The sequence below is a fragment of the Coturnix japonica genome, chromosome 22 (assembly GCF_054131305.1).
Source record: "Coturnix japonica strain WE chromosome 22, WE-NBRP24, whole genome shotgun sequence".
In the NCBI taxonomy this organism is placed as follows: domain Eukaryota; kingdom Metazoa; phylum Chordata; class Aves; order Galliformes; family Phasianidae; genus Coturnix; species Coturnix japonica.
In genome coordinates, this window is record NC_140684.1 from 3,967,141 (window position 1) to 3,993,010 (window position 25,870).

The 25,870-nt window shown below is 45.1% G+C and overlaps 1 protein-coding gene across 17 annotated transcripts in view; it reads left to right on the forward strand.

Annotated features, from left to right (window-relative positions):
• Positions 1-25,870, forward strand: part of BCAS3 (BCAS3 microtubule associated cell migration factor) — a 299,190-nt gene that overhangs the window by 193,468 nt on the left and 79,852 nt on the right. For 2 of the 17 annotated variants that reach the window (XM_015880755.3, XM_085521684.1), the window contains one exon: positions 11,060-12,088. The exons of the other annotated variants lie outside the window; for them this stretch is intronic. In XM_015880755.3, the coding sequence (XP_015736241.1) occupies positions 11,060-11,085 (26 nt within the window). In that variant the 3' untranslated portion in view covers positions 11,086-12,088. Of the gene's footprint in view, positions 1-11,059; positions 12,089-25,870 lie in introns of those variants that run through there. 17 annotated transcript variants of the gene reach the window in all.

Genomic DNA, 25,870 nt, shown 5'->3' on the forward strand with positions numbered 1-25,870 from the left:
AACGTGAGGCGGCTCGGCAGAACTATTTGGAAGTGTTCTGACCAAAAGGCAAACCTGATGGATAGAAAAAGGCTAATTAAACTGGTGCCGTATATCAGTAACAGATAATTAAACGTTAATAGCTGAGAAGTTTTTCAATTAAAAATGAACTGTTTGTGTCCTCTCGATTTCTTCTGGGGGCTGGGTCGGTGTAGCTGTCGTTTGTTGAGTTCTCTGCTACGGTAATCATTTTAATAAAATGCAATTATCTGCATAATTAATTTCTTTGACTGCTCTACTGTGTCCTTCTTTAGTGGAGGCCAGAATGTCAAAGATCAAGTAGATTGGGGAAAATAAAAAATTCACGTCGTGAAAGGATATAAAAAAAATACTTGGAATTTCAATGCATTGGCTTCTATTTATCTCAAATGTCAAGGGCAGTGTAAAATGTATTTTTAAAATGTGTTTTTGTATGGTTTGAGCCCATTCTTGGCGTAGTTGTGAATCTAGAGGGGCCATTGTTCTTTGAGAGAGTTTGAGGGGGTTTCTTTGTACAAAGTGACAAAAAGAAGACTTAGAGTACTGGGCTGCCATTGTTCCTGTGCGGCGCTGTAAAATTTGATTTGAAATTAGGACCTCGGGGCAAGCTCTTCAATAGCCAGTTTTTATTTTCTGCCAGCATTTTAATCACTCTTGGGCTTAAAGTGGATGACCAACATAATGCCTCTATGTTTAATAGAACAGTTCATATCTTGAAGGCCAGTTAACTGAATTCAGGGATCTGTCATCTGCCCAACATTAGTCTTTTCTGTTTCCTGTCTATTTATGAAGATGGCTCTCCATTCCAGCCAGCTCTTAAAGAAGAGCAACTCTTTTTTTTTTTTCCTCTCCCTGCATTTCTTCCATGTACTGACATCTCTTTTAGGCCTCTCTTAAAGGAGCCGGGAGGCGATGCTGCAGTGCAGATGTGCGCTCTGGCAGAGCAGCAGGTTGTGGAAATGCAGCGGGCTGATCCCAGCAGCTGGGCAGAGCAAGGGATGGATGGATCCAGTTTTGCAGAGACATGAGATGACAAGAAGGGAGAAGTGACGTGTCAGCCTAAGCCTTCACACCTCATTGGGGTTCAGATTGCAGAGATGCCTGAATAGGGTTTCAGTAACACTGGGGAAGAAGCACTGGAGTTTTTGAAGAGCTGACGGCAGGTCTTGGAGTTGTGCTCAGGAGGAACTTGAGGCAGGATTGTGCAATCACACAGTGCCTTACTCAGCTGTTGAGGTAGGGTGGGTCATTGTGTTCAGGTTATGTGAACGCTGTGGATGGATTCCTGTGTATTCTGGGCAGTCTGTGCCCTGTTTGCTGGGGAGGCAGCAGTCGCCTTGCCTGGCTGCCAGATGCACAGCAGGCACATGGTGGAGCTCTGAATGTTCAAGGCTGTGTCAGAACCGACATGCAGGCACGTTCACACTAAGGAGCAATTATGCTCATTCAAGAGAGGACAAGATTGGAGCTGTATTTCAGGATTACAGGTTTTTAAATATGAGTTAGCAAGTAGGAGATCTTGCTGTTCTCCAGAAGAGCTACCTGTGCGGTGTTCGTTTTGCAGGCACCTCTCACCCCAGGGTCAACAACACACATGGGCTGGGCCCTTCACTATGAGATAAATAGCTGAATTTCAAGTTTTTTGCTAGCACTTTGATGAAAGGCACACAGGTTGGAATCAACATTCATTGAGGAATTTGGTTCATGTACACTGAGCTTCGTGCCTGGCAGCCGGTGTCCCAGCTCTGCTGGGATTGCTGCCATGAGTGCTAATTAGGATGGTGCTGGTACACATGATTAGGGAGTGGACTTAAACCACCAGGCTGCTTCACCTAGACCGCTAGCTGGTCAGTAAGTGGTGCTGGCTTCTGATTGCCTTTGAACTGGTCAGAGCTTACACCAGTAGCTTAAAGTAGAAGGGAAAATGTTTAGTATCCCGTTACTCATTATGATCTGTTATACATTATAATTAATTCCTAGCCAGCTTAAATTTGCTTTTAGTTTGCCAGAAATGAAACAACTTTAGACACAGACTACAGTCATCAGAAATCACTTCAGTCACAGTCATCTGATGCCTTTGTTGCCTTCATTTGTACTCAGTCAACAAAATCCAGCTTGTGTTCAACACTTCTCCTTGGGCAGATGCGGAAGAAGAGTGGCTCACTAGGGCTGGAGAACAGTAAGAGGTTGACATTCAGCATCGTGGAGCACAGCTTTTCATTCACTTTCAAATGTAGCTGCGTGGGTGGCTACACAATGTGGGAAACTCTTTTCATTGAAGAATCTGAATATTTTGTAAGGAAGTGAATAGTTGCAAATAATCTTTTCTGTGACACTGAAATAAAGAACAAATGAGCTATTCTCAGAAAATACTGAAGCTTTATTGTCTTCAGTCATTTAACAGAGCTGTAGAGAAAAAATATTCCAAACTTGACAGATTCATATCCTCATCTTTTCTCCTTCATCAGGAGACTGTAGTTTGTATGGCTGATACCAGTTAAAGCAGAAGGAGCTAGAGGGCTACATTTGCTTCAGCTCTGTATGAAAGCAAACATTTTAAAAAATACAACTCTGGCTTTTTAAATAAGGAATGCCAGGTAGAACCAAGGAGAAAAGGAGTTTGGTAGTTACGCCTTATTATTATGGTTGAATCAAAAAAGAAATCAGTTTCACTCTCACAGAGTCATAGAATCATTCAGGTCAGAAAAGCCCTCTTAGACCCCCAGACCCAGCCCATCCCACCGTGCCCACTGAGCACAGCCCTCAGTGCCACACATCCATTCCTGATATCCAACCTGAGCATCCCCTGGTGCAACTTAAGGCCATGACCTCACACCCTACATGGCTCAGATCTTGTTTAAATAAATGATGATAAAAATATTACTGTAGGAGTTGAGACGAGCTCATGGATGGAGCCATCAGCTCTCCGGGGGGTGAGCAGGGCCGTGCCTGGGGCTGCTGGGCTGTGCTGGCTGCCTGGCCACCTCTGGGAGAGCAGACAGCCATGTAGCATGACAGTGAAACATTGCTTTCCTTCCTTCAGTGAGGTGAAGGATTTTATCCCTATTAATTAAACATGCCGTAGCCTGCGTGGTTGAAAGGCCAGTGCTGCGATTCGCAGGCCTGAGCTCCCGTGTTCCTGTGGTGACGTCTGCAGTGATGCTGCGGGGATGGCGGTGTTTCCTGCAGCCTGGAGATGGGCAGTGCTGCTTTCAGAGGATCTCAGCACATACAGCCTTGTTCCTCTGCATAGAGAGCTCAGGGCATCCCGGTGGGTCTGCATTACCCAAATGGAGCACCATTACCTTTATCCATCTCCTGGTATATTTCTTCCCAATCCACTCCAGAGCCTGATTTTATTTTCTTTTTATGTGATCTCAAAGATTCAGCTACGTAAGAATGATTGCAGAGATTCGCTGCATATGGCCTGTTGCTTTCTTTACCCTTTCAGGGTTTTCTTACGGAGCACTTCAGGCCATTGCAGCTTGGGGGGATGTTTAAGAGGTCACCAAAGCAGGATGTGAAGGAACTAATATGGAGTGCTGTGCAGAGAGGAAACGTGGTGGGAATCCTGCTGGGACAAGCAGAAGGGTTCCGTGGGGCAGCAGAGGAGGGACATGTCAATGTGAGCCCACGGCCAGCCCTGCTGCTGGGGTTGTGTTGCACAGGGAGTCAGATAGGGATCACCGAGCTCCATGAGTACAGTGCTGTCAGTACAGGCTCCTTTCTTCATTTCCTTAATTAAAAAAAAAAGTAATTACAAAATGATTTTGGAGAGGTTTTATAATAAACAACAGTATGTGCACTTCTTCTGAAGTACCTGCTCTGCACATCTGCAAAAGCAGGCCTTGCACTGCGCATCCACCCCTCTGTTTGTTTGTACCTTCTACTTCAAAACCCAGGCTGCAAGTTTTAGGAGGTTAATATTGCATAGAGCATTTTAACCACCATTTTAAACTTGTTTCCTTATTAAACAAAAAGACTTCTGGCTTTTTCCACAATATTAGATCTATCATATCAGAGTACTTTATTGAATATTTTATTGACCGTCTGCTTGCCCTATGCTAACCTGCCTGACATCCAAAGTTTCTCTCTCTCTGGAGATGCGATGTCAGCTCTCATTAAGCAGCTGAGCGTGAATTTTCTCTTCATATTTCCTGTGAATAAAGCTCATCCCAGCAGGCAGGCGCTGGGCCCTGCTGCAGTCGGGGCGTGCAGCTCCGCAGCCCGGCAGCGCGGGGCGGATTTAAGGTGGTCTCGGCAGGGCTGTGCTGTGCAGCCAGAGTGCTTTCCCTCTGGGGCTGACATCAGCACTCCGTATAATTTTGCTTTACACAAATGTAAAGGTATTGAAGAGGAAAATTTCTTCCCCTGGCAAGATAATTACTTGACTTCTCATAGAAGGAAAGCTTGAAGCAAAGGCTAAGAGGAGAGTACATCTTTCGCTTAGAGTAGGCAATCCACCCAAGAACATGGATTTGATTTACCGAGCGTTTACAGTTACAAGTGCATTTTAATTGTCTCAGTTCATTTCCCAAAATTTGATGCCTGTTGTTAATATTTCATTCCAGTTTCTGTATAGCTTCCTTTTTAAATTTTTAATTCTGCTTTTTTTTCTTTTTAAGAACCACAGAAGGGCGTTCCAGCAGCCCGTGGTGTTCAGATCACACCAACACCTCGCTCACAGCCTGCTCCCATTGCCCATCTCAGAGCCCTGCACCCAGCCTGGCCTCACTGCCTCCCAGTAACATGCCCACGGCTTTTGCTGTGCTATATGATATTTATTAAATGAGTTTAACGTGAGGCAGATATAAATGTTTCATAGTTCAGTAGGTGGTTGACAGTTTCATTATATGCGCTCCTTAGCGTGTAATGATTTTTTGGCAGGCTAATTACAGTGTCTTTTAGCAAGCATTCCCAAGAAAGAGAAGGGGGAGTTTTCTTTGGAAATCATCAAATATCTTAGGCCACTTTTTTCATGGAGGGTGATTTCAAAAGCTGCCATTTTTGAACAGTCTCTTAAAATTGTTAGAAAATGTGTTTTCCTATAAGACACAGGAATTCAGATCAGAGCCTACCATTGGGCAGAGCAGTGACTTCACCTGAGCTGTGCTGTTGTTGGGAGCGCCGATTTGGGAGAATAGATTGCTGTCTTGTGGGCTGTGTTTGTTGTTCTGGAGCTGAAGACATGAACCCAGTTGGTTCACATTGTATTGCTGTGGCTGCATTCACAGCAACACATCTCAAACACCAAATGAAATAAGAAAGGGAGGAGATGTAATTCTGTTCTGTGGAGACAGAGTTCTGTGCGGTGCAGTCCTTGTGCCACGTGCTGGGTGGGCGCCTTTGGGCTGTTCATGCCTTTTCTTTTTTCAAGGTTGGTGTCAAATGTTGAAAATCCCATTTATTTTGCTATTAATTCCTGCTAATGATACTAAAAAGATTTTAAAAGCTTTCCTTATTAATGATCTTCTCGCTCACAAACAAAAACGATATTGCCTTTGTGAAGGGCCTGCTGGAAGGTTTTATTGCCTCGTGAATTTAGGGTCAACACACCTATTATTTGCTGGAGTTAATTTGTGCCGGTTATTGACTGTCTGGGTTGTAAGGGATGTGCGACTCTTGTAAAAGTTACACTCATCTCAAGTTGTTGTTCTCCTCTTTGTGCTCTGCTTGTACGGCGCCCCAATATTTAGCTCATACAAGAAGAGAAGAGGTTGTGCAAATGCAAGTGTTTAACTTCAGTCTCAGGAGACAGGGGGAAATAAGGCCGTCATGGCTCTGAATTGTTCTTGAGTTATCTTTATGTAAGGAGGAGGAAAACACATCTTTCTAACGTCGTAAAGGCCTGTGAGAATGTACAGGATGCTTAAGATTTGCCTCATTAGGCTTTTCAGATGCTCTCCCTGAACTACCAAGGGGGTAAGGCCAGCTGCAGGAGTTCAGCAGCACTGAGGCAATGCAGCCAACACAGACTCCCTACGGGAAAATTGAAGAGCAGAGTTGCATGTGTAACTCTTTGTAAATCAAGGTGAAAATACACCCCTTGGATCTCCAAACTGGCAGCACAACACACAGTAAAACCAGCAGCTGGTTTTAAAGATTTCGTAAGAACTCATCCCGTCAGTGTTTGCAATGGAAAAGTAAATTACAGTCCTGTTGAATTATTATTTCTTCCTTTTTCCAAGTGTCCGCTTTGATCACAAATGAATGTGAGCTGTGTGTCCTTGTGGGGTGAAAGGTTGGCCTTCAGGTACACAATGGCAAGCTGCAGTCTCTTGCTGTGTTCCTGCCATCCCGCCTGCAGTGGATGAGCTGCACTCAGCAGAATGCACGTTCATGACCTGCAGTGTGGGGATCAGAAGAGCTGTAGTGCTGCAGGGTGCTCTGGGCGATGGTGCGGTTCAGGGGAGGAAATTGAGAGTAGTGACGAGCTTGGTCATCCTGCCCTTTGTTTGCCCTGTTGGATTTTATGCCCAAATATATTATTACCACTTTGAGTGGAGGTAATGCATTTCTAGAAATAACCTTTGCCTCCATCTGGGCTGGTAGAAATGATTTTAGATTATTCCTAGGTATGCAGGATCTGTATGCAAATCTGGAGTACTCTTGGCAGAAACTTGTTCTTTGAGACAGCAAGCACTGGCTCTTCATGTTACAAAGCAGACGGATATTCTGACCTCCAAACGGGACTGCTGAACAGATGATGGTCTGATTCTTTGCTTCATTTCCAGCAAGCTCTGTCTTTTGGCTCTCTGCGGTGAATATTTATTGCATAAAGAGGGGGAAGCATCTGATCCTGGTTTAAGATGATCGGTCTCGGAGTTTCACCAAGTTCCATCGCAATTCCGAGGACTGCAGAACTAAAACATCCAAGATTATCTTGCACTTAGCTGGGATGCACATGAGTTCTGTCATGGTTGCTTTATAAATAGCTACACCAATCCTTCCCAAATTATTATTACTCATTTTTCGTGGGTGTAGAGCTTTTAAACTGGAAAACCAAAAGCTGGCCGCGTTCGTTTTCTCATGAAATTGTAACCAGAGCTGTAAATTCATAGCTAAGCGCTTACTCATGTGCTACCGTATTATAAATAACTGTCCACCTTGGCCCTGTTTCTGCAGTCATTACTCACTGTGTGCAGTGCTCAAGAGTGTGGGGCAGTAAGTGACCCCGCTCGGGGTGTGCAGCGTCAGCGCTCCTGGAGGAGGGGTGGCACAGTGTCAGCTCAGCAGGATTGGATTTGTGGGAAGCTCCCCAAGGGATGGCAGTGAGTCAGTGCTTTCCAAAATGCAAGCAGAGAGGTGGGAAGAAACAGCATGGGTACGGATGGGGTATTTGGAAGTGTTTATACCAAAAAGCTTTGCTAGGCTTTATTGTCAGGCTTTAGGAGATGCAGGCTTGTCCCTGAGTGCATGGGGAGCCATTCCGCACAGCGCTGCCATCCACGTGTGGATTAACCTAAAGGTTCAAAGCTTTCAGGAAGGATTCCAGACCAAAGGTCATCCTTTCTGGGTGATTTCTTGACTGTCCTGTGCTTGCCCACATCTCCAGTGTTTACCAGCTCAGGGAGTTTATGAAATTTTGATGTAGGAATTAGGTTGTTGCTCATCTTGTACCTTCTTGCTCATACTATTGACAGTAGCACTGAACTGCTTGAGGCAGATAGCATCTCAGTGATCACTGTGCTATTTCAGCTCTCCACTGCTGACAACATCAGAAGTGTTTTAACAGGGTTTTAATGGGCAGCCTCTGTATCTCCTTGGAGGGTTGCAAATAGCTGCCGTGAAAAACCTTTTCTGCTGCTCCGAGCTGACATGCCCTCCTTTTCCCATCCAGCTGCCGCTTGTTTGTGTGGCTGCAGCACTGTTGACAAGCACTTCTTGTTTGGGCCGGGCACCGTGCAGACCATGCAAGTTAAGCAAGTTCCTGCATCCCTCGTGTGAGCTGCGAGGGATGACAACGTGGATGTGAAGGCAGCGAGAGGGCAGCAGCTCGGGGAGCCCCGCTGTGCCGTGCTCTACCTCAAGGAGCAGTCCTGCTGGCTGCTGCCATGGCGCACAGCACACAGCTTGCTGCACCTCTTTCTTACTTACATCGTATTCACAGTGATATCGCAGATCAAGAGTTAATCATTTCGAAGAAAACAACCTTTTTAATTCTAGCAGAAAACAAGAGAAAAAGGAATAAAACCACGCACTATTCCTCAAGACAAAGCATTGATACGATAGCAGCAGTTCCTAGCTGACCGGCTGCTCTGCTCTGCTTGTTACCAGAAATGAGGCTCTGCGCACAGCTTTCTTTGGACTATGGAGAAGCTTTCTCCTCCCTGTTTTGCTTAATATAACTATAATGTACCCTTTATCACACTTCAAGTCGAGCACTCCCGGTTTAGAAGCAGAGCATGATACCCATGGGAAAGAGCACTGGAAACGTACGTTATAAAGAACATACAGATGAAGCTCAAAAGATCCACTGACATGTAAATTTAATTAAAGAATTACAGCTTTTCAATGAGGGCTTGTGTCTTCAATTTACCAGTTTCCATGAGTTCTTCTGAAAAAGTGTTTCTTTTTGCATTCTTGGTGGAAGGCACTGTGAGGGATATTACAGTCCCCAAAAGTGAATCTATTCTGTGTCAGAACATTTTACCCGAAATATACACGCTTGAAATCGGGGCTGTAAGAAAAATACCCATTTTCCTGTTTTATTTCTTTCCTCTTTAACAAAAGTAACTGACATTGCATGAAGAAGCACACCCCAGCTGTGAGAATCAGCTGCTGTTCATTGCATGCACATATCTAAGGTATTTCAGAGCCTGCCATAAAAGGAAAGTGAGTTTGGGTTAAAAAAGAAGCAACAGAAACTTGTGCAGGTGGCTGGGTGAGCAGGAAAGGAGCCCACAGCCACAGGAGGAGCCAGGCCAGAAACAGGGATCACATTAAGAAGTGTTGCTGTTCAAAGAGGGTTCTGGCTTACACAACCAAGGCAGTCGCAGAGTGTGATGAAAATCTTATGTCTTGCTCCATCTACTGCATGTTTAAAGGAAGAAGTGGGCAGCACCAAACCCCACCTTGCAGGCTCGGTTTCCTCTTGCTGCACAGGGCAGGCAGGGGAGGTGCTGCTGGTGCTCGGGGTGCACAGGTGTCATGAATAAATGCCTTTCTTCACTGTATTCTTCCATCTACTCAGTGCTCAGCAAACCCGACCCAAGCCAAAGCGCTTAAATATTAGTGTATCATAAAAGCTACTTTTCCCTAATACCCATTATTTCAGGTTTTAATGCAGTATAGGCAGTGGCTTTTACGGTGTTCTATTAAGTCCGAAGCAGCTGTTCAGAGGACCAAATCCTTCTGTTAAGGGACAGATAACCTCCTGTTCCTGGAATCACATCCTGGAGGCCAAGGCAGCAGGGAGCTCCAACTTCACGTCCCTGTGCCTTCCAGCACCGCACAGCGCTCCCGTGGGGTTCGTTTCTCTAACTTAATTAATAAAAATAATTTGTCAGTAGCACACGCCTTCCACGGGGTTTTTCCCTGAGTCAGCTTACTGGGGAGGAGATTTATTATATATAATAATTAACAACAACAAAAAAGACACCCTGATGGGATGGGCTTCCCTTTGTCTCAGCCCTGAAATCACTAGCCAAAATGCTGTAATTTGGCTTATATACTTTCTTCAATGTATAAAATAAAGAAAAAAAGGTTTAGTTTGACTTACAATCAAGAACAGATAATGCTTGAGGATCATCTATTTTCAATTCTAAAAGAGTGTATCAAAACAGTAGTTTCTAAAGTGCTCTACCTCCTGTTTGTAATGCAGAGTTAGCAGTATGTGTCCAACATATTTGAAGCTTTGCAGTGCTAGGTTAGGAAGCAGTGTTGTGTGCTGCATGTACTGCCTATTGACACAGCATGTAGCAGCTTTCCCTCGGTGCAGCCATGCTCCATAAGGGCTCTGTGCCTGGTGCCAGTATGACAAGGTGCACCACGTGCCCCCCGCTCTGTGCTCCCCTCCCTCTCCCAGCCCTCCATGCTCATGTCTGAGGGGTTTGGTCTCAGCTCAGGGATGAGGCAAGTGCTGCTCTGAGGCCGTTATTATGCACGTTGTTTGTCACCACTGTTGGTTCGGTTGCTGCTTTGAAGCTACTCTTGCATTAGCATTGCGCCTTAGGCAGAATTGTTCAGCGCTTCACTGTTCGTGTAATTTCACTTGCTTTTATGTTCTCCTCTGTTTTATGGTCTCACTCTGCCAATTTGGATATAATTGTATGGAACTTTGCTTTTGGATTCATCCTACAACTTTTTCTTACAGGAGCTCTGCCATGCAGAACATCACGTGTATGAACTCAAGGCATCAGGCTGAGTTCCCCGCTAACAAAAGCATCACAGTTTTCAGCTTGTTTCTTAACGTAGAAACACGGTTCTTTTTGAAAGGTCAAAAACAATTGGTTGTCAGAGCCACATTCATTCAGAAGGTGATGTTGATGTGGATACCCACACACAATGAGCCCACCTGAGGGGGCATCTCAGCCAGCAGGGCCTGGCCTGGGGCTGCATCTGGGCAGTGGGTGTGTGCTCAGCTGCTGCTGCCCCTTCCCGTTCCCCAGGCATGGAGCAGAAGGCAGCTCCTCCCGCTGTACCATGGTCACATGCTGCAGAGGTTTTTAGGCAGATTTTGTTGAAGCAGCTGTCAGATGAAAACTCTGAAAGCTCAGTTTTGTTTCTGTAGATCTCACAGTATTCGTCATAGGTTGTCGCAGACGAAAGCAGTCATGTGTAGCAAAGCCACACTGCTGGACTTGTGTTCAGGAATTTAAGGGAAATGAACTTCATTTCCCTCATTTGCTCTTCTCTCCTCGTCTTCCTTTGTTCCCATGCGCTGATGTCTGGCGGTCTCAGAACCAGGCAGATAATTCATTCAGTGCTGTATTTCCCTGTGCTGCTTTTCACAAGCCTGAGTCCTCCGTGACAGAGCTGCTTCCCGTTGGTGCTGCTGCACTTTTAATGTTACCTTTTATGTTCATGTTTGTTCCAACAGAGTGGCCACTAGCACAGACGACTTGAACTTGTATCACCCGCAAACTGACAACGCTGGAGCCACCAGTTTGCCATTATCCCTACTAGTGTATCTGATTTAATTTTGCGACAGTGGATTAATTCTTAAAATTGCAGTGCTTTTTGCTCGTTAATGGTCAGTAAATGATTCTGGGGGATGGGGGAATGGAATTCATCAGTTTCGTAGTCATTTTAATTCTTCTAGTTTTAAGTTGTTCTATAAATATGTCTTTATGGATGGAGTTTTACTAGCTTAAAAACATCTAATTGAAAACAGTTGCTTAAATCTCTTTGGATCAAGAAGGCAGTAATAAGCAAAGAGAGTATCTTATCCCTCCAATCCAGGAGCGCTTAGCGACTGGTATACGCGGTGCATGTGTAATCAGCTTCTTGTTTCATCTCAAAACCTGAGCTGTGCTGGTGTGAGCTCAGACTTTACCAGCAGCCTATTTTTCCTTGTCTCCACAATGACCAGCTAGCGAAACGAAACATAAACCAAAATGGCATAAGATAAAATAATAATCAATTTGTTTATGGCACCATTACATAACACATTGTACAATATCGCTGGCTTCTAAGAAAGAAGCTCTGGATTTGCCTTCTTGTAAATTACCATTTTGCTACCCATTATGTAACGATGTGACGTAACGCTGGCATCAAACATGGCTGATCTCTGCTGCTCTGGAGGTGCCGGCAGCCGAACCTGCAGCTGAGATCAGCCCATGTCACCCACTGATGCTGCTTGCACCTCCAAAACTCTCCTGTTTTGAGGGATACGGATGTGGCTGTGCATGCATTTTCTTGCTGAATTGTGTGTGTTGGGGTTTGGGGAGGGTTGTTGCTGTGAATCGGTTTGGGTTCCTTGTCTCTTGTTGGGTTTGTATCAGAAATGCAGGGACTTCCTATCCTGAGGTGTAATGACTGTAAATCCTGTGTATGGCAGTGAGATACTTGGATTACTTGAAGACACCTAAACTGTTTTGATAATATATTTAAACAAATGCTGATGGGACTTCTGGTGGTTGGACATTTTTATATCTGCCTCCCCCAGCTGGGCTGAGCTGTGTAACACCTTCCAAAGGGACCCTCCAGAGGTTCGCTGGCAAACCTGGCAAGTCTGCAAATAAGGACAGCTCGTTTCTGAGCAAGGGAAGTGAAACCATCCATGCTTGGGGAAGGGAATAAAGAGCTGCAAATCTTTGGGTCCTTTCCTCACACGCTGCAGAGGTGGTGGCCGCACACAGATGAGGTCCGACCCCACTGCTGTCAACACAGGCAGTTTTGCTGGGCTGCCTTCATTGTGCACAAAAAGCTCAGCCCCTGCTCTCCTTCTGAGCCTTTCTGACAGGCAGGTCGCACTTCACACGAGGCCATTGTCTGAAATCACTTGCTGTTTGGGCTTAAAGAAATGCGTAAGTGTATTCTGTCCCTCTAAAAGCCATCCATTACCAAAAATAATCAGCCGTCCTTTTCTTCTCGTACATTTGTGCTGTTCTGCGAGTCAGAGCATGTTATGTACCAGGGGCATGTGCTTTGCTTTTGGAGTTGCTGTGCTCACCCAACCCCAGGGCACGTTCTGTGCAGGAGACCCGAGGTGACCCACGCACAGCACCACGGCCCCAGTGCTGCTCGGAAGGGAGTGAAGTGCGGAGTCCAGATACAGCACAGCAACATCTTGATCCAAAGAGAAGAGCGGTATTTTGGTACTGTGCGACCTCTCAGAGGCACGTTGGGACATTAATTATTCCTCAGCTTTCCGCTGAGAGGAAGACGGGCAGTTCCTTCGTTTTTAAGGGGGAAACTCACAGCACAGGCAGGAGGGGGTGATCCTTCTGAATGCAGAGCAGGGGCTGGAGCTGGAGAGTTCAGTGCAGAGGACTTGGCAGGCGCACGGCTCTGAATGCTGAGCTCTCTCTGCAGGCAGGAGAGGTGTAGGAGAAGGCAACATCTTTTTTGCAGATTGTTTTGCTTATGACAGTGCAGCGTCTCATTTGCGAGCCAGCCTTCCTGTCCTTCCTGGACTTCAAATAAAGTCATCGTTTTTCTCCTAAATCCCTATGATTGACTGTCTACAAACATGCTGACAGTCTCAAAAATAATGATGAGGAATCCGCTCACTGTGTGTGTGTGTGTGTGTTGTGTCCAGCAGCAGGAAGCTCGCGCTGTGCTCCCGCAGCTGGGCTGCCTGCTTGTCTGCAGCTCCCTGCAACGCTGTCAGCTTGGGAAAGGCTGGCTGCTCATGTGCTCACCAAGTACCCAGCACCAGGTTTGATGTAGAGATCCACAATCCGCATGTTTAACAATGCAGATCCAAGTGATATGAAGGCATTGGGCCGAGGCACAGCTTTGCAGAGCACAGTTTGGGCATTGCTTCTCCCCCCTGTGTGGCAAAGCAGCACCTGGAAAGCCTATGGCAAAACAGCTCCTCACCTCAGTGTGATGCTGGAGCTGGGTCTGGGTGCTGCTCCTCCTGCTCTCATCACCCCTGGTGCTTTTCCCTGCGCTGAGCAGAGCATTGCTGCTGGTTGGTGCCGAGCATGCGAGATGCAGGGATATGTTCTTGTATCAGTTGGGAGCTTTGTGGCATTGGCTCCCATCTGACAGTGTTTCCAGATGGAAAAGAGCAATGGCCTTTTTTTTCCTGTGCGGTGCAATTTTCATTCACATTAAGTGGTTTTGAGCTTGGGGAGCGGGGGCTGCTGCTTTGTTTTCACTAGTGAAGGCAGATGTTATTTCAGCAGAGGAGCAGGAAGCTGCTTTCTCCTTTGCAGCTCTGATAGAGCGGTGCATCTTTTTGAACAAGGGCAGATTCCCCTGGCAGTGTGATGAAGTTAGTTGCATTTGCAGTTATTTTAATGAGTCTCCATTTTTGCAGCACAGTAGGCTAGAAACGTGTTAAAGCCTGGTGGTAAAGTAATTTATGAAGGGCAGATGGAGTTCAAAAGGTTCAAATATACACATTCAGTGCCAGCATCATTTGGATCTTCGCACCTCGGTGTCCCAATAGAGAAACTGGATACTGAGTTTTTACAGGTTTTACTGTAAAACGGAGCCCTGCAGAACTTTCAGTAACTAATGGGTTTTGCAGGAATGATTTCACTACTCTGGATGTCCATTAGCTGTTTTGCTTTTGCGTGTCTTTACTGGAAACCTAAATGGCTTTTACCTGCCCTTTTTTAGTAGTTCTGTGTGTGCAAGAGGAGACTTTTGTGCTACGGTAGCCAGTAGGAAAAAAGCTCTGTGCTCAAAAATGGTGAGTATTTAATCACAGTACATCCTACCTAGAATTTAAACTCTGTGTTGTCAAGAAAGTTTCCATCTGTAGCACACCAATCCCAGCTGACTACATGCAGGTTTAATCTTCCCACTCTTGAATTCATTCTTTTTGTGCGTGGCTTTGCTGGTGTTAAAATTTAATCCTCAGCAGTTACATTGTATTAAGTCTGTGTTTCTCTCCTTTCCTTGCATGTCCTGCTTGATTACTGGCAAAGGATTTTGAAATCTCCTGAAAATCTGTGCTTTCTAATATGGGGGGTGATTGATAAAATACCTTTCCACCAAGGAAAGTTTCCTCCCTTCTTTGTTGAGCTGCTGGATTCTTAGCAAAATTAACCCCCTGTTACATAGTATTGCCATTAGAAGCACACAGCTGGGACAAACAACTCTAAGAAATACCCTGCTGACTTAAAAGGGCCCTTCCATCCAGGTGTGTTCTCTCTGTTCATTATCTCATACTGCTTTTAACTGCATAAGACCATAAATGAGAAGGAATTCTGTTTGCTGAGTGCCATGCGTATCATCTCCTATACTGCAAAACTATACAGAATAAGGAAAAAAAAAGATAAATCTAGAGATTTCAGTTGTCATCCCTCCCTAGTTTCAGATACATGTGGCAACTGTGGACATTTTACACATAGAAAATCAGGCTGGCAAGTGCAGAGGAGTGACAAAACCACTTCCATTGTGGAGCAGAGGATGTGGGATGGCTGTTTCCCCATGGTGAACAAGCATTGAGGAGGAAGGTGGTGCTGGAGCTGGTATGGCTCAGCACACAAAGGTTTGATTCTGTGGTGGAAAATCTAATCCTTCCGAGACCGTTCCTCTTGGGTATGAGGCTGCAGTCTGCTTTATATGGGAGATTGGCGTGAGATCTGCAGCACTTAAGAGGATAAGGCCTTTGTCTCCAAAATGCACTTTTGGAAAATGAAGGCAGAGGAACAAGAAAGGTTTTTAGGTACATAATGTTAAGCTGCAGTCCTGTAATCCTTTCTCGACTAAAAATGTGTTACAGGTCAACTTTATTGACTCATATCTTCTTCCGTGTGTTTTAGAAGATTCTGTTAAAAAAAAGAAAGGAAACCTTTCCTACTAAACTAATGATTAAAGAATTAAAGGAAGAAGAATTATAGGGACCCACGCTAATTAGCCAGAAGGACATCATCTGGTTCCTCATTAGGCACCATTTGTGAAACCCTAATCTCCTTCCTTGAAATATTTCAGTAAATACCAGCAAAACATGGCAACCAAACAGCTTAGGAAGAGGAGCAGCGTGTGAGGAGGAGCAGAGGTGATCCCTGGTGGATTTGGGTGCGGGATATGGCTGCTCTGTGACCAGACATGAGCAGCTTTCAGTTGACAGGAGTTAGGACTGAAGAAACCAGAAGGAGGAGGAGTTGAAAGGAGCAAAAATACCAGAGACCCGTTCAGTAAGTAAATTAGAAATGGAATCAGATAAATAGATGAAAATAAGCAAGCGTACCCCTAGGTAACAGGAGTTGTTCTGGCACTGCTGACTCCAAGTCAGTGTGCGCTGTGTGCTCAGGATCTGGTCAGTCTCGGCTGAATTGAGACCATGTACTAATTTTTAATCTGAACTCCCTTGTTTTTTTGTACTTAAATGTGAAGTTTTCTGACAGCAGAATTGACATTGCTGCTCACAGGTAGAGGAAAGCAATTAAGAAAAGATAAGAGTGATCTTTGATGTCAGAGGGTCATAGCTGTTAGCTTATCAGTTATAATGAACGCTTAGAAGGCAACTTTCATCTCAGCTGGACTTGATACTGCATCTGGTGAATGTTGACACGATGGTAGGGAGATTACATGGATCAGCTGAGGTTCGAGCTCAGTATTCAAAGTTGAAGTTGCTTTGTTCCACCTGAACATTGTAGATTTCTTCATTTATTTTAAAGTCTTATAGGAGATGTAAGATCTGGAGACTATTTTGATATTTTGATTCCTAGTGGAGGACAGGCACCCAAACTACCAGCATTGGCAGATAAGTTCTGCTTTCCAGTCATGTTTTACAGTTAGGTTTTAGCCATTAGGGAGAGCAAAAAAAACAAAGGCAAACAACAGCAACCAACATTTCCTGTCTGTGTTTAGCAATGAGGAAGGCAGCACCTTCAGCAACAGCATGAACCCCTGTGCCTGGCCATGGTGCTTTACTGAGCCAAGGTGTGTTACCAGCATATGTGAGGAATGAGGAATTTTCTGCTCTAAGTGGCTCTTTTTGACTGGCAGCTTGTTGGCCAAGCACTGGCTCACCTCCATTCAGACACAGCAGTTGTAGCAAACTATGTGCAGTGTTCTGCTTTGGGATGCATATTTTGTCTGTGCAGAAGGTAATACTTCGGCCATCCCTGCTCCCCTCCTGCTCAGGCACCTCCCAAAGTCACCCTTAAGCTGCTTTTGAAGTGAGCCAGCATCACTTGGATGTGGGTGAGGTGCAGCAATTTGGGAATTGCTCCCAGCTGGAGGATAAATGATTTCCAAGCAAGCTGGGTGGCTCCCTAACTGCTCTTCCCAGTAGAAATGAGCTGAAATATATAGAAATTGTTGCTCTGACAAATAAGCTAATAAGCCACTCAAGTTGCTTTATGCGTTGAATATAGTTGCTTGACAGTTAGTGTTATTTTCTAATTATATTAAGTTATAAATTATTAACAAGTGTTTAATTTCAGTCCAAACAGATTGAACAAAAGGGATTTGTACAGTTATGAATTGCAGCAAAATATGAAATTGTTGAGCTTTTAGTGTACGCAAACTTGGAGACCCTGCTTATTTCTGCTTCTTTCAACAGCCAGTCATGAAACTTTCTCGACCTTTTCACCTTTAAACTTTATTTGAACTTGGAAAGAAGACTTGTGAATTGTGGAGGGGGAAAAAAAAAAGAGGAGAAAAGGGGTGGAGGGGGGCAAGGGGAAGAAGGTCTGATTATATGTTACCGTAACAGTAATACTAGCAAAATAATCCTCCTCTTGTGCATGAGTGTCTGCTACTGCAGGCTTCGGGGTAATAAGCTCACATGACATGCCCAGAGGCTAGTGCTGGCCTATGCTCTTTTTTTTGTACATATTTAAACAAAGGCTGATTATCCAAACAAGAATTTGGACTGCATCAACTGGACCAGTTAAATTATAGTTAGTAAAACTTGGCGCCTTCGCAGCTTGGAATGTTACAATTACAGCTGGATCCTCATTTGTTAGGCAGCCTTACAAAATAATAAAAGTAGAGATTTTTATCTTTATAGGACATAGCTTAACTCTTTGAACGCAGCAAACTATGTGCCAAATATTACAGTTTCTGCTTAGACATCCTGTTCCAGGCCAATAGACACAATTAAAGAGTTCTCTCTGTGCTCTGTAGGTCGTGGGGCAGCCTGGAGCTGCTCTGCCGGCACGCAGATGCGCGCTGTGGCACTTGCAGGGGACGTTTGTTATCCTCCAGCATTTCTCTGAGATAAAAAAAAAATCAACACAACAAGCAATTTGTTATGCGATCTCCTTTATCTTGCTGCTTTTTGACAGTATTGCTGGTTTTTATTTGCATTTCCTTTCCTGAGTTGCCTGTCACCATGAAAAATATCAGTGCCTGTGTAGGAGCTGGATGGTCCATGGCGATTTTCAGCTCGGAGAGTTGCCTTGCATTGGCTTCACACCATCAGCAAACTCTTCCCTGACCTCCCCTTGGGCCTACAGGGTTGCCTTTTCCATGGCCGTCCTCTGTGTCCGGGTTGGGTGGCATGGCATGTGCTCATAGAAATTAAATTGCAATTAAAGCTATTCCAAGCTTCTTTTTCCTTTCCTCATCCTCCAGAGGTAGATTGGTTTTGATAAATTACTCACAAAACTGAACTTTGGCTTGCTGGTCATGTAATACAGAGATCTGGGCAACAATCGGAAAATGAAAGTTCCTTCCTAAAATAAAACAAAGCATCCTTATCTTTAACCAGGGGCAAAGCAGGCTGCAGGGCCAATGTACAGCTGTCCAGATCTGCCCACTGGATTTTTGCTCATAGCTTGGTCTCAGTTTCTCTTTTAAGACAGCAGTTTGTGTTTGCGTTCTCTGCAAACTCTTGTTGGGTAAAAGTGATTGAAGCTTGAGTGATTCAGGCGACTCGGTGTGTTTGCAGGATCCCACCTGCATGATGTGCACCAGGAAAGGGAGTGAAGAAAAGTGTTTCCTGTACTGTGACTTTTTAACCATGTTTTGGGGTACTTTTGCAGTGGCAATAATACAGGTGATCCATGATTGCTGCAGTCACAATACTGTGGGGGTTAGGAGAGCAAGGAGCGGGTAGTTTTGAATGGAAGGACATGAGTTTCCTTATGCTGAAAACTGAGAAGTTAAGATTTTTAATCAAGATAAACTCGCAGATTCAAAAGCTGCAACTTAGTCTGGGAGAAATGATACCAACTGGAAATAAGAAAGACCTAAGGAAAAACTGTGAGTTAATGTTTACTCTTTTATTACTATTTTAATCGAATGACTTTACAACGTGACCTTCCAAAACATGGCTGTGTTCAAAAGGAGCGTTGCTGTGCTGCGGGCCCAGGAGAGCTGGGCTGGGTCAGAGGGTGCCCGAGTGCCCAGAGCTCGGAGTAGCAGTGCTTGCCCTGAGGCTCCTAGCATTGGGAAGCTGTGAGTCTGCACTGAAAAAGGAACAGAAGCCCGGATTCTGAGGGCAAGTGTTTGAATTCTGTCTCTTTTGGAGGTTACATTCAGTGTTTATCAAGGGCTTCTTCTCCCAATTGTGAGAAGCAGGCTGCTTGTTGCTCTGCTCTCCCGCAGTGATCTGCCTTTTGCTCAGCTCTTCACTGTGCCATTGGTGAGAAGCAGGGATACCCCAGTTAGTCTTTTGCATGACAGTATTTGGTTTCTGGCCAGGAATCCTTATTTATTACTTCTGCTGCCCTTGTGTGTTGGTGTTGGGTTTTTTCTTCTGAATTGGAAAGACTCATGCCATAGTGAGATGATTGAAATAGTGCTTTCCTGATTTAAGAGACCCAGGTTTACGGCCTATACACAAATATCTGTAGTACCTGGAATAGTCATCAAGAAAATATCGTTGATACTAAAACAGAAAAGGAAAGTTAGCTGATCCGTCCAGGCACTGCAGACAAGATGATCACCTACCTGTTGACAGAGGGGTCTTAAATTTTGGAACCTGTCCTCAGATAGTCTGAACGTATTTTCAGCTGCCAGAAAGAAGTCAGCAGGAATGATCTGTGGATAAATGGGAGTAACATCCTATCTCTGCACGAGCCTGTTTCCCTCCAGTATCTTTGCTTTTCAAGTATCTTCTAAGTCACTAATTAAGAGCTGTCTTGGATCACACTTAGCATAGCCAACATTGTATTCAGAAGTTATTCCATCTCCATTTTCCTCATCTGTGGTCTCATGTAATTAGTCGCTTTTTCTTTCATTATTGGTGCAGTAGGATCATGGAAGGAGTGCAGAGAGGATGCAGGGCAGAGCCGGCTTCTATCGCTGTTCTGATCTACAGATCCCACCCTGATTCTGCTTTCTTACATTGTGGTTTTAATCTGAATTAATATTCACCTTAAAGCAATTCAGATTAAATCACAGGGAAAGAAAAGAAAGTTAGTGGTGTATGAGTCAAGGTGAGAAGAGCTCTTCAGTAGCATTTCTCCAGACAGTTATCAGATGGAGATGCTATTTATGCCACAAGTAGAGAATTCCCATCGCTGGCAGATCTTAATTGACTTCATCTGATTTCTGATGGGAAAAATCACATTGCTTTTGTACTGGAAATAAAGTTGGTTGAACTCGAGATTTTTCCAGTGGCTCAAAAGGTTATTTCCCAAGCAGCGTTCTTTTACAAACCACGCTGTTTCATGGTTTATCTGCTTCTGCCTGGTGCTCAGCGTTACACACTGGGATGGCCTCTTAATACTACATAGAGGTGGAACATTATTTGACATCCAGAGTTTTTCCATGAAGTCTTGTATGATGGAGGTGGTGGCACTGAGAACCTTGCCATGGAACCATGAGGTGCAGGGATCACTACCTGATCTCTGTGCTTTCCTTTGCTTCACACTGAGCTCTGTAATTTCTTCCCAGAAGGGAACGCTGGAGGATTGGTGCTGCCTATGGGAAGTGCTCAATCAGTATTAATGTGCAGCTTGTCAAGAATTGTTTGTTGTTTCGGCTTAATTTTTAAAATAATTATATAATTTACATCTGTTACAGGAAACTAAAAGTGGGAAGTAGAGGATTTCTTTGCCTTTTTATTCATTCACGTGTACTCCTTGTAGTGCTTTCAGCTGACCTTGTCATTACCTGTTGGTGAGAAGAGCCCGTCGTAGCTTTGTCACTGCCCACCCTGTGTAATGTGACCAGTGAAAGCAAGGTTTGCTTGTGAGACTCCCAACTCTGCCTGGTTTTGGCAGATGCCGAAACACTCGTGCTTCTGGAGCGAAGTTCTGTCTTCTGTAGTCATTCCAAGTACAGATGTTTGAGGCAAGGCTTGCTAGTCTTTAAACTGTAATCAGGCTTCGCAAACCTCAAAGGTTCGTACCAAAAGCAGCGTCTGAAAGCTTCAGTGAGTGTTCCTTTTATCAGGACCCTTTCACAGAACTTCTTTTTCCATCACTTCCATTCAGTGATTTCAACCAGCGTGAATTGACCCACCCTCAGAAATGACTGCAGTGAGTAATGGTGCTGGGTTTGGTACGCGGCAGAAGCGAGGAATAGCACAGCGCTAAAAAGGAGTCAAAAACACACAAATGGCAAAGGTAGGGTTTGCTTCACACATGGCAGAATTACTTAATTGGTGGAATTACTTAATTCAAGAAACCATTTGCTTTTGTAATTACGGTAACATTTTTACCTGCCAAGTTACTCTCATGTAGCAGGTTTAAACGGATCCAATTAGTAACAAAATTGATGCAGTTAACATAGTCATTAATTAAATGTATGCACGCACACGGACTGAATTTCAGTCATTGTTTGGGGTGGGGTCTGTCTGCGTCATCGTGCTGCAGACAGTGAGCTCCTCATCACACGTCTTGTGCACGTGGAGCACTGCTGGAGGGGCTGGGAGTGCAACTGCAAGGACAGTTCTGCTGAGTTAACCTGAGTTAAAGCAGCTCAGGAGTCCATCAAGATGAGGGCTGTTCTCTCTGCAGCCCGTGCTGCTGCCGGTTAAACTCGTGTGTGCAGCACTGTGGAAAATGTTACTTAGCAGTTGCCTTCTCTGTAGTTGATTAATACAAGATTTCAGCGTTCCCAGTCCATTAATCTTCACAAGCACATCTGCATACCGAAAAATATTTTTAAAAACAACATAAAAAATTACAAGCGCTGATAATTTTGGAGATAAAAAGAACTCAAAGAACAACGATAAGCTGCAGTTTAGATGCAGTGTGTGAATCCCGGTCCAACATGAGAGAGGGGCTTTGCCATTAAAATATTTTAATTGCATAAGAAGGAAGCTTGGAGAAGTGGATGTGCTCCAAGCACCGCATGCAATTCCAGCTGAGAAATATCCTGCCTGCCTTGTAGCAAGTGTTTGCATCTTGCATGTTAGAAAGGTACCGGGGAGGTGTCAGGCACATAACACGAAGCATTGGTTAGTGCTGGGGATTGAGGAAGTTAATTGTCCTGAGCCTAATACTGAAGGTGTGTAAGAGCAGAATACTGTGAGAGCCAGCTTGGGTATTTCCAGGTGTGCATATCTGGAACTGGCTACTGAGATCTGCCCTTCTGCAGCACAGTGCTGGTACAAATGCAGTGACAGTGATGTCCAGATGCCTGATTTTGCCTGAAACAGCATTTTTAATGGTTCCCATCATTTGTTGAAACTGCAGCTTTATGACCAACAAACCCCACGTTCAGTTCTTTGACCTTGGATTTCTATTTATTTTTATCAAGTACTTTCCTAATAAGGGGACGCTCAGAAAGTGTGCCAGGTGGCTGTGTGATCCCTCAGAGACCTCAGTGCCCAGCAGTAGGGCTGTGCTGACCCCCAGACCCACTCCCTGCTCCTCACACCTCCCCATGGCAGCTTGGAGGCTTGGAACCCCATCGGGTCCCGCAGCTGGGGGTCTCTGTGTGGGGGTTTGGCCACATGGGGGCACGGCCCTGGCCCTGGTGGGTTGTGTCCCTGAGCCAGGAGATCCCAGCGGTGATGAGAGCAAGCTGGGGAGGGCAGGACTCAGTTCAGCCTTTCTTTGGGTCAGGCTGTTACCAAAAGTAGCAGGATTCTAAGTTCATTTAGAGAACTAATTTTCTGGATCCAAGTGTTTTTACGGTGAGGGGATGTTGTAAAGAAGTTGTTTATAATGGAGTTTATCTTAGGCTCAAACTGTTTGCCAGCCCAGTATCAGAAAGGGTCTGAAAAAGCCTTACAGTGGTGGTAGCTTAAGGAAGGGGACTGGGGTGGGGGAGAAAACCTAATAAAAATAGCTGAGATCATTCAACAGTTATCAAGAAACAGATACTGCAGTTTTATAACAGAGAGCACTAAAAGTATATGCACTCTTAAAAGGCAATTAAAATGTATACTCCAAAACTATAAAACATTTTCTTTTCATCTGGAACATTGAGGGCAGATTACAACACATTAATAACGTTTTGTTTAGAGTTCAGTTTCTGATGGCTTCCAAATGCAGTCTGTGTAGATTAACCAGAAGGAGTCCAGTTCTCTTTTAAGAGAGCTTGTAAAGGAAAGCAATGTGGTAAGATTGTTATGAAAAGCTAGTGTATTTAGGAAATAGCACTTAGCAGGGTCCCTCTGAATGGCTGCCAGGTCAGGAAGCTGAAGTGCAAGGCTTGGCCCTCGTTCAGGCCCCCCAGCCCCGGCTCCTTGACCACACAGTACGTCAGGAGCATGTCATGGCTGCACCACGCCTCCCCGCTTGGCACCCGCACGTTCACATAACCCGGGGCTCCGGGGAGGGCCAGGGAATGGGCTGCGTTCTAAAATAGAAGTGGGTAAATAAAGGAGGCATGGGAATGGGGCGGCCGCTCGTCCTGCTCACCGCTGGTAGCTGGGCCTGCTGCTGCAGCAGGACACACTGGAGGGGCCGAGGCTGCTGGGCAGGGTCTGCCTCAATGCAGGAGATGGAGGCTCTGGGTGCTGCCCCAGGCACCTCCGTGTTGGAGCTGTAGGGAAGGATGGGAGCGTGGCCTTGTCACAGCGCTGCCATCAGAATCCAGGATGTGCTGTGTGTGTAGCTCTCTGTGTGCAGCTCTGTGTGTGCAGGGACTGAAGTCCAGCGAGGTGCCAATGGCTCCTGCTCCCCTCAGGCACTGGTAGGCCCTGCTGTGCCCATGGGGCTGCTGTCAGTCCCCTGCTGAGTGTGGCCGTGTGAATGCTCCTCATCCCCATGTATTTCCTCTATGGTCTTGGTGCCGTTTTGTAACACTAATGAGGGAGAGCAGCATACATCCTGGCAACAAGTACAAGGTTTCTCCAAGTCATACCGGTTGAAGGACAAACTGCAATCTCAAACAAAGCCTCAAACCGTGTGCTGGAGATGGATCTGCTCACTTCTCCTCCCCATCTCCCTGACATCAGTGGTCTGGGCCTTCCAAGGCACTCTGAGCACTGTGGTACAGGAGCATCTCTGTTCTGAACCCCTAACTGCTGTGGGGTGCATTTGTCTTTCCTCATGGCCGTGATATATAAGGAAAAGGCCAGAACTAATGCACTCCTGACCCAGCACATGGTGTCATTCTTAGGTGTTTTGTTGCCCAGGTTTCCTGCTCTTTATGTTGCAGGCAGCTGCCTATGAAACCAACCAGGAGTTGGATGCTGTGGTGGACAAGCTTTTCTTTTTTTTGAAATGCTATAGCAGTACATTTTGTATTAAACACAAAACAAAAGTTCTTGCCCTTCAATTGCTGCTTTAAGATAGAGCCTTCTTTTGGCCTCACTTTGACTGTAGGCAAATGTTGATCATTTGTACAGGCTGTAATTGTGGATACTAAACTGCACTGACCCTCATGGATGGATCCCCTGGTTTGAAAAATCTGCCACAAAGTTCACTTGAAACATATTTTCACACAGTGATGAGGGGAATAAAAGGAATGGTTACGTTTAACACTTGGTACGTTAATGGCTGCAGCCTTCTTTGGAAGGAGCGCCATGTAATCCCAACATGTTGTACATTAGCAACTCGTGCGTTTGATGGGAAAAAACTAATAAATTGTCATTACTCAGAACTGAGTAATTATACACAAAATTAAATGTGTGTGTGTGTGTGTATGAGAGAGAGGAACTTCAGCTTGCTGTTGGTTTCAGACAGTGACTCATTAAGCCATCCTAATGCCTGGGCTATGCAGCGGGGGACTCTGAACGTTAACACTTACATTCTCATCTCCATACGTGAGGATTTGAACACGTAATTCCCTGAGATGAGACTATACCTCTTCATTTTTATTTGTAAATCTATCTATGCTGGCAGATGTTAGGGAATAGCTTTTAGCTATTTTTTCATTTAGGTTCTGATTAGAAGATAAGTTTGGTTGGGTTTTTTTTTTCCCTTAAACCAGCAAAACTAATTATTCATGAGCGCAAAAATCATCATCCCCGACTAGCAGACGTCTCAATTTTGGGTCAGCAGCAGATAACATGAGATCCGTAACAACTGTTGGATCATTCGGAACGCCTCTGAGTCCCAGAATGGTGTTTCTGTTTTTCATTATCCGAAGGAATGGAGGAGGAAGTTCAGGGAGCTGCTCTCGTCCTTGCTCACCCCGTGGCCGTGCATGCGTACCAACTGTGAGCCAGCACTGAGCCGCAAAGCTGCTAGGCATTGCAGAAGCCTCGTGAGGCCTTGCCCTGCTGGTTTGAGGCTAGAGAGTCCACATTAAAACAAGCCTTGGTGAGGATTTGGGGTGGTTCATGGCACTGTCCTCATCCTAGTGCCCACCAACAGTGGGGGCCAAGGCTGCTCCCAGCTGCAGGTAGGCATTGCTGCTCCCTGCTGTGCTTCAGCTGGGGCTCCAGGGATCGTTCCCAGGGACCGAAGTGCTGAGAAGTGAAAACGAGAGGAGAAACGTTTTTTAAGTTGTTCCAGTTTCCAGGGTGACTGAATTCCTTCTGCTGTCCCTGCACTTGAAGTCCCATTACTGGAATAACAGTTTCCCAGTATTTATTATTCATATCCGGTCCTGTTATTGGTTATTTGTCACAACACCTTCATTACTGTCAGGAAAGAAGTTCTCCGCTGACAGAATGGGAGCGTTTGGTTTCTCAGTGTTGTTCCGGCTTTGCTTTGTGCTGTTTTCCAACACCTGAAATCCTGATCCTTCAGACCTGTGGTATTGGTGGGCCTGGGCTGTACCACTGTGAAATGCATGACTGGGAGGGAAAGCGTATCTGATTTCACTAGCTGACATATCGTAGCCCAATTACTTTGTTTTTAATTTCTCCTCCTGAGCTTTTTAACAGATGCTGCTTTTTGGCCCTTTGACAGAAGCCTTCCTTATGACAATCACAGACTGCAGCCTTCTCTGTGGGTATCTCTCAAGTTGTGCAGTTCAC